The sequence below is a fragment of the Caretta caretta genome, chromosome 6, assembly GCF_965140235.1.
Source record: "Caretta caretta isolate rCarCar2 chromosome 6, rCarCar1.hap1, whole genome shotgun sequence".
NCBI lineage: Eukaryota > Metazoa > Chordata > Testudines > Cheloniidae > Caretta > Caretta caretta.
This window is the reverse complement of record NC_134211.1, coordinates 100,738,588-100,750,880: the sequence shown is the minus strand read 5'-3', so window position 1 is coordinate 100,750,880 and position 12,293 is coordinate 100,738,588. Positions and strand designations below refer to the sequence as shown.

General features: G+C 43.5%; 1 protein-coding gene across 3 annotated transcripts in view; it reads left to right on the top strand.

Moving 5' to 3' along the window:
* Positions 1 to 12,293, top strand: part of RPS6KA5 (ribosomal protein S6 kinase A5) — a 187,623-nt gene that overhangs the window by 43,654 nt on the left and 131,676 nt on the right. For all 3 annotated transcript variants that reach the window (XM_075129833.1, XM_048852700.2, XM_048852699.2), the window contains exon 3: positions 11,544 to 11,762. In XM_075129833.1, coding sequence (XP_074985934.1) covers positions 11,606 to 11,762 — 157 coding nt within the window. In that variant the 5' untranslated portion in view covers positions 11,544 to 11,605. The remainder of the gene's footprint in view (positions 1 to 11,543; positions 11,763 to 12,293) is intronic.

The following is a 12,293-nucleotide window of genomic DNA, read 5'->3' as shown; positions in this document are numbered from 1 at the left end:
CCACACCCCAGACTTCCCACACCTCAATGGGATCTCAATCTAGTATTAAAAGGTCTGAGTAGGCCACCATTTGAAACTATGACCGCTTTTCATTAACTGACCTTTCTGTGAAGATGGCATTCCTCATCGCAATCATCTCTGCAAGAAGGATTGGGGAAATAATGGCTCTGATGGCACATCCCCCTTTCACTGTGTTCTTCCCTGACAGGGTCACGCTTAGACCGTATCCAAAGTTAACTCCCAAGTTGATGTCTGAATTTCACATAAATCGGCTTCCAGGCTTTTATCCCAAATCTCATCAGGATAATATAGAAGCCATCCTCCATTCTCTCAGTATGAGGAGCATCTTGGCCTTCTATTTGGACAGAACAAGAGCCTTCAGAAAATCATAGAATCATAGAAGATTAGAGTTGGAAGAGACCTCAGGAGGTCATCTAGTCCAACCCCTTGATCAAAGCAGGACCAACCCCAACTAAATCATCACAGCCAGGGCTTTGTCAAGCCTTAAAAACCTCTAAGGATGGAGATTCCACCACCTTCCTAGGGAACCCATACCAGTGCTTCACCACCCTCCTAGTGAAATAGTTTTTTCTAATATCCAACCTAGTCCTCCCCCACTGCAACTTGAGACTATTGCTCTTTATTCTGTCATCTGCTACCACAAAGAACAACCTAGCTCCATTCTCTTTTGAACCCCTATTCAGGTAGTTGAAGGTTGCTATCAAATCCCCCCTCACTCTTTTCTCTTCTGCAGACTAAATAAGCCCAGTTTCCTCTGCCTCTCCACATAAGTCATGTGCTCCCGCTCCCTAATAATTTTTGTTGCCCACCACTGGACTCTCTACAATTTGTCCACATCCTTTCTGTAGTGCGGGGCTCAAACAGATGTAGTACTCCAGATGTGGCCTCACCAGTGCCAACTAGAGGTGAATAATCACTTCCCTCAATCTGCTGGCAATGCTCCTACTAATGCAGTCCAATATGCTGTTATCCTCCTTGGCAACAAGGGCACACTGTTGACTCATATCCAGCTTCTCGCCCACTGTAAGCCCCAGGTCCCTTTCTGCAGAATGGTCCCCAGCCTGCAGTAGTGCATGGGGTTCTTCTGTCCTAAGTGCAGGATTCTGCACTTGTCCTTGTTGAACCTCACCAGATTTCTTTTGCCCAATCCTCCAATTTGTCTAGGTCACTCTGGATCCTATCCCGACCCTCCAGTTTATCTACCTCTCCTGCCATCTTAGTGTCATCCGCGAACTTGCTGAGGGTGTAATCCCATCCCATCATTCAGATCGTTAATGAAGATGTTGAACAAAACCGGCCCCAGGACCAACCCCTGGGGAACTCCGCTTGATACCACTGCCAACTAGACATCGAGCCATTGATCATTACCTGTTGAGCCCGACGATCTAGCCAGCTTTCTATCCACCTTATAGCCCATTCATCCAATCCATACTTCTTTAACTTGCTGGCAAGAATACTGTGGGAGACTTTAGCAAAACTTTTGATACGGTCAAGGTATATCACGTCCCCCACGTTCCCCATATCTACAGAGCCAGTTATCTCATCATAGAAGGCAATCAGGTTGGTCAGGCATAACTTGCCCTTGGTGAATCCATGATGACTGTTCCAGATCACCTACCTCTTCTCCAAGTGCTTCAAAATGGATTCCTTGAGGACCTGCTCTATGATTTTTCCAGGGACTGAGGTGAGGCTGACTGGCCCATAGCTCCCCAGATCCTTCTCCTTCCTCTTTTTAAAGATGGGCACTACGTTAGCCTTTTTCCAGTCGTCCGGGACCTCCCCCGATTGCCATAAGTTTTCAAAGATAATGGCCAATGGCTCTGCAATCACATCCGCGAACTCCTTTCGTGCTCTCGGATGCATCGCTTCCGGCCCCATGGACTTGTGCTCATCCAGCTTTTCTACATAGTCCCGAACCACTTCTTTCTCCACAGAAGGCCGGTCACCTCCTCCCCATGCTGTGATGCCCAGTGCAGCAGTCTGGGAGCTGACCTGGTTTGTGAAGACACAGGCAAAAAAAGCATTGAGTACTTCAGCTTTTTCCACATCCTCTGTCACTAAGTTGCCTCCCCCGTTCAGTAAGGGTCCCACACTTTCCCTGACCACCTTCTTGTTGCTAACATACCTGTAGAAACTCTTCTTGTTACAAAAAGAAAAGGAGTACTTGTAGCACCTTAGAGACTAACCAATTTATTTGCTCAAATAAATTGGTTAGTCTCTAAGGTGCTACAAGTACTCCTTTTCTTTTTGCGAATACAGACTAACACGGCTGTTACTCTGAAACCTGTCTTCTTGTTACGCTTCACATCCCTTGCTATCTTCAATTCCAACTGTGCTTTGGTCTTCCTGATTACACCCCTGCATGCTCGAGCAATATTTTTGTGCTCCTCCCTATCATCTGTCCAAGTTTCCACTTCTTGTAAGCTTCCTTTTTGTGTTTAAACTCAGTGAAGATTTCTCTGTTAAGCCAAGCTGGTCGCCTGCCATATTTGCTATTCTTACTGCACATACGGATGGTTTTGTCCCTGCACCCTCAATAACGGGTGGGCAAACTTTTTGGCCTGAGGGCCACATCGGGTTTCCAAAATTGTATGAAGGGCCGGTTAGGGGAGGCTGTGTCTCCCCAAACAGCCAGGCGTGGCCCGGCCCCTGCCTCCTATCCGACTTGCCTCCTTCTCGCCCCGTGACGGCCCCCCCGGGACTCCTGCCCCATCTAACCACCTCTTCTTCCTGTCCCCTGCCCGCCCCTGGAACTTCTACCCCGACTTCCCACTCGGGACCCCTGTCCCCATCTAACCCCCCGTTCCACACCCCTGAACTCCCTTTCCCTCTATCCAACCCTCCCTGCCCCCTTACCGTGCTGCACAGAGCACCAGTGGCTGGTGGCGCTACAGCTGCGCCGCCCAGAGCACCGGATCAGGCCGAGGCTCTGCAACTGTGCTGCCCGGCTGCCCAGAGTGTTGCGGCGCAGTGCGCTGAGGCTGCAGGGATGGGGGGACAGCAGGGGAGAGGCCAGGGGCTAGCCTCAGTGGGCCAGGAGCTCAGGGGCCGGGCAGGAGGGTCCCGTGGGCCGGGTGTGGCCCGCAGGCCATAGTTTGCCCACTTGTGCTCAATAAGCCTTCTTTAAAATACAGCCAGTTCTCCTGGACTCCTTTCACCCTCATACTAGCCTCCTATCAGTACCCTGAGGCAGTCAGTCTGCTTTTCTGAAATCCAGGGTCCATAGTCTGCTGCTCTTCTTTCTTCCTTTTGTGAGGATCCTGAACTCGACCATCTTATCGTCACTGCTGCCCAGGTTGCCACCCACATCTCTGAGTCTTCCTCTCCATTGCAGGAAAGTCAAAAGGTACAGCGATTTCAGCTCAGAGATTCTCTGAATGGGTCTGAGGCTGTATTAAACTCTGTTAATAATTGAGTAACCTAAGACCCTTTTTTAATACGCACACGTTCTATGAGGTCGGTCTCCTTGTCCATCACCTTCTCCAATGTTATCCCTGTATCAGAAATCTGCAGAGCAGCTACCTGGTCATCTGTACTTACGTCTCGCAGTATACTATGCCATCTTGGGGGATTTGGCTGCAGATACCAAATTCAGTGCCAGAGTACTATCATCCATATCAGATTTGCCTCTGAAGTCCCAGCCTCCAGTGGTGAGCACTGCTTGCGAGTCAACTACAGTCCCATAGGGACCCTACTTGAAGTAATAGTAGTTACTCACCTTGTGCAGTAATGATGGTTCTTCGAGATGTGTGTTCCTATGGGTACTCCACAACCCACCCTTCTCCCCTTTACTTCAGAGTTCTAGTAGTTGACTCTGCAGTAGAGAAGGATCTGAGAAGGGATTGCCCATGCATGCTGGCTAGTCTTGTTGCAGGCAGAGAGCAGCGCACGTGTGGGCAGGACAGACTACTACCAAAGTTCTCCGATCAGCAGTGCAGGGATGCAGACACACCTACAGCTGAGCATCCATAGGGGGGGACACCTTGAAGAACCATTGTTACTGCACAAGGTGAGTAACTTCTTCCTTTGACTCTGATACAGAGTCCTCCAGTTCATCTTTTCCTCAAAGACTTTCTGTAGATCTTCCAAGTGAGTGGCAAGGGGAAAGCATCAGCACTCAGAGCGTAGCCGTTCTTCCAGCAAGGATAGAACATCTTGGCCTGAAATATATTGGCCCCCTATGACATATTCTTTCTTGCAGGGTTTTCCCTGGGATCCGTGGGGTGCATCTCGCTTGCAGAAACGTGCATCTCTGCCCCAGTCCAGAGGGCAATTCTCTGATCATCATATGGACCAGCCCCAAGAACAGCCTCTGTTACAGATGCAAAAGGACGTCCATCGTCTCAAACAACGTCTTTTGGAGGAGCTTTTACCGGAGGATCCGCCTCTTCCCCAGGAGTTGCCAGTGGCCCTCACTTTCCCTGGACCGTTCCCAATTAATAATACCTATTACAGTGAACAAAAGCTTTGCGGATGACCCCTGCCTCACTAACTCTGACAGCTAAGAGTTGTGACGAGACCCTCAGGGTAGAACCTAGAACTGTGGGACCACTGTGTCCCCTTAATTCTTCACCCTGGGCTGTCTCTCACAATGCTTGGCCAGTGACAAGCAGCAAATTGCTCCAAACACTATTATTGCTCAGCCACCAGCATACAGAGACACACACAGCTAAGGTGCATGATTATTCTCCAAGCCACTCATGAACTATACACAGAGAAACACCAGCAAATCCTTCCAACCTTGCACCCCAGAAATGTACCCTAGTACACTGCTCAAGGCCTTCTCTTGAACAATGCAAGCTCATTAATTAGTTCATCCTTCGTCTAAGGACAGTGGACGCACACCAGCCTTTGTAATCTGAGCAGATTCCCCAAGCACTTTAGACAAACTCACTGGTAAAGATAAAACATTAAAATAAGTTTATTAACAACAGAAAGATAGATTTTAAGTAATAATAAGTGGTAGCCATAAAGGTCAGAGATAGTTACCTACGAAAATTAAAAGTAAAACTGCATTCTAAATCTTAAACTTTTAGACTAAGAAAGATTTGAATTAAACTGTTTTTCTCACCCCACTGGATGTTGTAGTTAGGTTACAGCTCTTAATACACAGGCTGAATTTCCTTCTCAGGGTGGGACCAATCTCTTTAGTTCAAAGTCTTTTTCTTCCCACTGTTCTTGTTGCCTTCAGAGTAGGTGGGGGACGGGAGAGGCTGTCCCATGATGTCACTGTCCCTTATTTTATATTCTTAGTTCATGTTTCAGGGAAGGTACTGGCCCAGACATGTCCTGGTGGGCCTTGGTGAGTCACAGAGTTGAGCAATCTCCATTGTATGGTGCTTGGACAACTGTCTCTTCCAGTGTGTCACCTAGTTTGTTGCTATTGGAGAGCTAGCTGTGCGTGTTTCCAGGACACACAACATATTTCAATATAAACCGTACAGCGGAATACCATAGTTCTATATACAATGATTATACACATTTTGACAGAACAGTGAGTTTCAGCCTTTCATATGGCATCTTATAAGGTATACTTTGTATGAAATATCACAGCCATATACAAATGATGAATATGGGGGTTACAAGGTGGTACAGTGCATCACAAGCATACAGATAACTGAAATCATAAACCATCCAAGGCCTTTGAGTGGTTTCGCTGCCTCCCCCTGCCAGCAGCTGCCCCCTAGTAGTCAATTTTCTCCAGTCCCGTGATTGTTAGATTTCTTAAAGGTGTGATTCTTCTGTTCCCACTCATCATGGTTTCTGGCTCCCTTGGGACCTCATCACCATCCTGGCAGCCCTCATAGTTCCACCATTCAAGCCTGTGGCCTCTTATTTGTCTTCACCTAATCCAAAAGATCTCTTTCCTTATAGCCATAACAGTGGTCAGGAGAATCTCTTGCTACAAGTATTGAAGGTGGGTCCTTTTTACACAGTGTTCTTCAAGGACAAAGTGGCCTTACAACAGTACTCAGAATTTTTATCTAAACTTTGTCTGCATTTTATTTAAACCAGACAAGAGATCTCCCATTTTTGTTCCCAAAGCTGCATTGCATGCTGGCAGAGATAAGGAACATCTGTCTTTAAAAAGTGATGGAAGATGGGTGCAATTCCGGACAACTGGAGAAGGGCAAATATAGTGCCAGTCTATAAAAGGAATAAGGACTACCCGGGGAATTACATGCTAGTCAGCTTTTATTTCAGTAATCCGAAAGATAATAGAGCAGATAATTAGTAATCAATTTGAAGACACCTAGAAAATAATAAGGTGATAAATGAGGCCTTGTATAAAAGGCCTAGTGTAAGGCCTAAGGTCCAAACAGAATCAGGTTCTGCTAGTATAAAGCAGAATTATCAAGAATCAGGCCAAGTCAGGTCCTGCCCTATTACAAAGCAGATGCCCACTTGCAAGTTTGCTATCCGATACAAGAACTTGGCAAGAACAGGGCTAGCATTGCAAAAACACAAGCACTCCTAGGCGCTAAATATTAATGTAAACACATTTCAGAAGGGTAGTACCAGAACACCCCGATACAAGGGTATGGTATAAACCCTTTTCCCAAAGATGATTCAAGGACTTGCTGACCCCTCTTAAAGATAAGATCAGGATGACAGGGTGATGCATAGAGATGTTTTGATCAAAATAACATGTACAAGGTAAAGGGTGGTGACTAACCATGTCAGAGGGGTAATATGTAACTTGTTTGTATCAGTGTATGAAAGAGGGGTCACAAAGGGGTTGTCTTTGTACAGCCTAAGGGGGAATGGCAAGTCCTGCTGTTCACTGAGCTGGTCCATTGCAATGAGCGTACATGTCTTAGTATCCCCGTAGAGTCTATGGGGTGCTATTACTGTGCTTTGTTGACAATAAACCTGGCCAAGTGCCTTTGCTACTGAACAGAGTCTGTGGTTATTTTGGGCAGTTTGATTGAGGTCTGCTGTACTATCTACCTGGCCAGAGCCAGCGCTGCATGCAGAGAGAACACACACGCAGCTAACAACTGATGACTATAAGTAACTGTCAAAGTGGATTTGTCAAGAACAAATTGTGTCAAACCAAACTAGTAGCTTTCTTTGACAGGATAACAAGCCTTGTGGATGGGATAACATGGTAAATGTGGTATATCTTGACTATTGTAAGGCTGTTGATACTGTCTCTCATGACCTCATAAACAAACTAGGGAAATACAACCTAGATGGAGCTTCTATAAAGTGGATGCATAGCTGGTTGCAAAACTATTCCCAGAGAGTAGTTATCTGTGGTTCACAGTCAAACTGGAAGGGAATATCAAGTGGGGTCCCACAGGGATCAATTCTGGGTCTAGTTCTGTTCAATAGCTTCAGCAGTGATGTAGATAATGGTGTAGAGAGTACACTTATAAAGTTCGTGGAACGATAGCAAGCTGGGAGGGGATGCAAGTGCTTTAGAGGATAGGATTAAAAGTCAAAATCTGGACAAACTGGAGAAATGGTCTGAAGTAAATGGGATGAAATTCAGTGAGGACAAATGCCCAAGTACTTCACTTAGGAAGGAGCAATCAGTTGCACACTTACAAAATGGGAAATGACTGCCTAGGAAGGAGTACTGTGGAAAGTGATCTGGGGATCATAGTGGTTCACAAGCTAAATATGAGTTCTGGGTGCCACATTTCAGGAAAGATGTGGACAAACTTGAGAAGATTCAGAGAAGGGCAACAAAAATGATTAAAGGTCTAGAAAACATGTCCTATGAGGGAAGACTGAAAAAATTGGGTTGGTTTAGTCTGGACAAGAGAAGGCTGAGTGGGGACATAACAGTTTTCAAGTACATAAGAGACGGGGGGAGAAAAATTGTTCTTTGCTGCTTGTCCTATCCTCAAAGGATAATCAGCTTAGGTTGGACATTAGGTGCAGATATTTCAGGATAATCAGTGTGTGTTTGTGCATCTCTTATGTTGGTGGATCCCCAGCTAAATGTTTCTATCTCAGAAATAATTTCATTAAGATCTGTACTGAGATCTACACAATAGACTTAAGGACAGAATTTGGATCTTGATCATGTAATTGAACTTCAGAAAATATGACTAAAATATATTTCTGTATAATGAAATAAATTGGATTGAAATCAGAGTTATCGAGTGGTGAGACTCTGACAGTGAGCTTTGTCTTTGTCAGGGAAGGAATTATAGGTCTACAGCCCTGATTCAAGGTAGTAGTTCCAATGGATTTTAGGACCCTGTGGTGGTACAAAAAGGATTCTAATTTTAGTTAGTCTGGTGTACATCAGGAATAACGTCACTGATTTAAATGGAGTTACTCTGGATTTACGCTGCTGTAACTCAGATCAGAATTCTGCCCAGTGTCTTTAATCTTATGTCTGCCTCTGTCTGGTTACTAAAGAATCGGGTTTATTTGCTAGGAAATCTTTATATTTCTGTTTGTTTAACATGACATAAGTGCAATTTGGAAACCATTTCTAAAATTTATATTTACTTATAAGCCGCATTCATAATCATGATTGCTTCTATTCCTATTTTTACTGCAAGGATTAATTTATAGGAAATGCATTAACATATTTTGTAATAAGGTGTGCTTAAGTTAAGTAGACTATAAAATTTGTAGGTTTTCAATCTTAAATTTCAATTTGAAATAACTTTTTGTTAGTCTGTGTACAATAAATGTGGAGTATTTTCCATGATCCTTAAATTAACTTCTGTTTTAATACTTAGGATGGGTTTTTCAAAAGGATCTAATGTAGTTATGTTTCCTACTCTCATTGAAAATCAATAAGAGTGGGAGCATGACTCTTTTTGGACCTTAGACAAGTGAATAAAGAATGAGATTTTCTACTCGCTTGTCAAAGCACTGTTATTCTTATGTCTAAGGAGACTTTGGAACACTTTAAAACCCATCAATATCACCTATAATTATATTGAGGAGTTACTGTTCAGAAACTAACAGGCAGGAAGTCAAGATGCCTCTGGCCTGGGAAGCAGGTCATATATATTTTTATTTATTACCAATACTTTCTCGATTGCCTCTTTAGTATCTTAAGCAGCAGAGAGAGAGAGAGAGACCATATTGAAAAATACATTTGGAACATTGAAAACACTGGTAAAATTATGACCTAAATGTAATGAATATTATTTAAATAATTTTAATATAATTTTAAGTAGTACTTGTTTGCTACCAAAGTTTTAGAGTAGTGGTTCCCAAACTTGTTCTGCCGCTTGTGCAGGGAAAGGCCAGGCTGGGCCTGTTTGTTTACATGCCGCGTCCGCAGGTTTGGCCAATCGCGGCTCCCAGTGGCCGCTGCTCCAGGCCAATGGGAGCTGCTGGAAGCAGCGCGGGCCAAGGGACGTGCTGGTCGCCGCTTCCCGCAGACCCCATTGGCCTGGAGCAGCGAACCGCGGCCAGTGGGAGCCACGATCAGCGGAACCTGCAGACGCGATAGGTAAACAAACTGGCCCGGCCCGGCAGGGGCTTTCCCTGCACAAGCGGCAGAACAAGTTTGGGAATCACTATTTTAGAGAGTTAAGCCACTGAACCTGGTGCAAGTCCCTAGCTGAGCACCTGGAGCCTGAGTTTGTTGAAGTGCTAAACCCACTTTTGACAGCAGTAGCCTTTTCTGCAGGGGCAGATAAACTGAAATGAAGAAAATATTCTATTTGACTAATTCATTCAAAGTTAAGAAATCGGGAGTTGAAAAAACAGGAAAGTTTGTTTTCCCCTACTAATCTTTAAATAAAAAAAAAGCATGAGAGGTTGAGATTTACTAGCTCTAAAATCTTGAAGGACATGGTGACCCAAAACAATCAATTCAGTTCACTAACTACAGATCATGCTTCCTTTGTTTAAACAATCAGTTTTAAATGCAAAACATGTTTTGATAAATTTTACTTTTATTCCCCGTATGTATCCAGCACATTCAAAGTAGTTTTATTTAATTAAAACATTTTAAAATGTTTGTGTGCATTTTTAATGAATTCCAGTTTCTATATGGATGTAGCTTGACACAAATAACAGTTAAAAAAACGTTAATCGTCTAATAAATGATATTCACAGTTTTCTAACATAATGAAAAAGAATAAAAGTTAAGAATCTGTGTAAATTAACAAATATGTATAGATACAGTATATCCTCTTGGTTAGCAAAAGTACCAAATTTAGTGTAATGGCTATATTCTGTTGGAAATCAACATATTCTAATGATTGGTTTTCCTTAGAAAAATAACTAAACACAAATGCAAAACAAAATTAAAATCCATTTAGATGAAAATTGGAATTCAACTAAAATTGCACAAAAACATCATTTCAAAAATGTTTTTCAGGAGTTAAATAAAAATACCTGTTCAAAGAAAAGGTTGACAGAATCTTTTACCATGGGCAGAACAATGTATTATGATACAGCATGGCCAGAGGGCAGCAGGAGAGTGTTAGAGTGGAGCTTTATTCCCTGTAGAGGGAAGAAAGTTTGCTAGAGATTAATTAAAGGACCTGAAGCCAATTAGAGCACCTGAAGCCAGTCACCTGATAAAACCCCCCTGCTTCAATCAGACAAGGAAAGGAGTCGAAGCAGAGTGGATTGGTGTTGGAGTAGAGAGCAGTTTGGAGGAGTTGAAGCAGAGTGGATTGACGTTGGAGCAGAGAGCAGTTTGGAGGGAAGCAGAGGAGAGTTTGGAGAAGTGCTGCTGTGGGCTTAGAAGACCAAGACCCTAGGTAAAGGGACACTTGGTTTGTGCAGAGGGAGGGCAGGAAGCTCCACAAGCTGAAGGGCAGGAGAGGGAAGTAGCCCAGGGGAAGGAATGGCTAGTTCAAGTGGTTTACCGCTATCCCTAGGGCCCCTGAGCTGGGACCCAGAGTAGAGGGTGGGCCTGGGTCCCTCCCTCTCCACTCCCCTCCTCTAGGACACTAGTGGGGCAGTTAATACCCCAGTTCAGGGGTGAGAAACTGTGCCCTGAACCCTCCCCAAGAGGAGAAAGCGCGAGACCCATCAAAGTAGTGCCGGCAATTTGCCACAATATTTATTCTCTAGCCTTGTTCTCTGAAAAAGCTGAACCATTTTGTTTGAAATGTTCAAAAATACCTAGCCTGAGACAGACACCTGACTTGGAAAATTTCATCCCAAATGGTTAAAGTTTACCAAAGTTATTTGCAAATGAAAACAAGTGTTATTATGCGACATGTGGGGCAACCTTCCTATGTGGTGCTACCCCGCCCCACTTGTAAGAGAGAGGGTTTGATTATTCTCTCTGATATACTTGTTTTCTGCTGGTATGATTCCACTGTTTTAAAAGGAGTTATGTAAGAGAAGGCAGAATCTGGCTCAAAGCATTTTAGCATTTATACAGTTTTTAATGTAGAACTGAAGAAAACTATTAAAGTGCTTTGCAAGAAACAGTACTGAAAACTGTGTGAGCGCTTTTTAAAAAACATATAGTTGTAGAACATACGTATATTTGACCATATGATCAATTTAAACTCATGCTATTTCTCTTTGATTAATTGTACATCTCAATTTCCCTTCTTCCCTTTTTTTTTAAGCTTATGGAAAAGTATTTCTAGTGCGGAAAATAAGTGGCCATGATAATGGAAAGCTGTATGCCATGAAAGTATTGAAAAAAGCAACAATAATTCAAAAAGCCAAAACAACAGAGCATACAAGGACGGAACGACAAGTACTGGAACATATTAGGCAATCACCATTTTTGGTCACATTGCACTATGCTTTCCAGACAGACACAAAACTTCATCTCATTTTAGGTAAGTGGTTGTCATGATTGAAGTTGATTATTAATTTTTATTTATTATTTTTTCCCATTATTTAATATTCTGCCCCCCCCCCCCTTGTGTTAGTGCAGGGCAACTGTCTGCGTGCGTTCAGGCAGAAACATGGGTGCCCAGGGAACTTTTACCACATTTAGTCACCAAGTGAGTTTAGGTGCCTATGAGGTTTGCCGGCAGCTAAAGACGGTTTTGTGAATCTCACTGGGGTCTGATTCTGGGATTTAGGGGCCTAAAGAGGCAGTTAGGCACCAAAATCTTTTGTGAATCTAGCACTTGTTTGTTGTGTTTCAGCTTCAGTACTCTGTTCATATATGTTTTGTTTTTGTTTGTTTGTTTGTTATCCATGACTCCCCTGTGTCATAATTCTGTAGTGCCATGACAAACCTGAGAAGACGGACAAATAATGGAAATACATTTTATTGAGCTTTTAGGAAATTTTGACTCACTTTTTGATTTAACCATGACTGCATGTCATCTGTTCGCTTTTCTGAAAAATTTCGAGCAAAC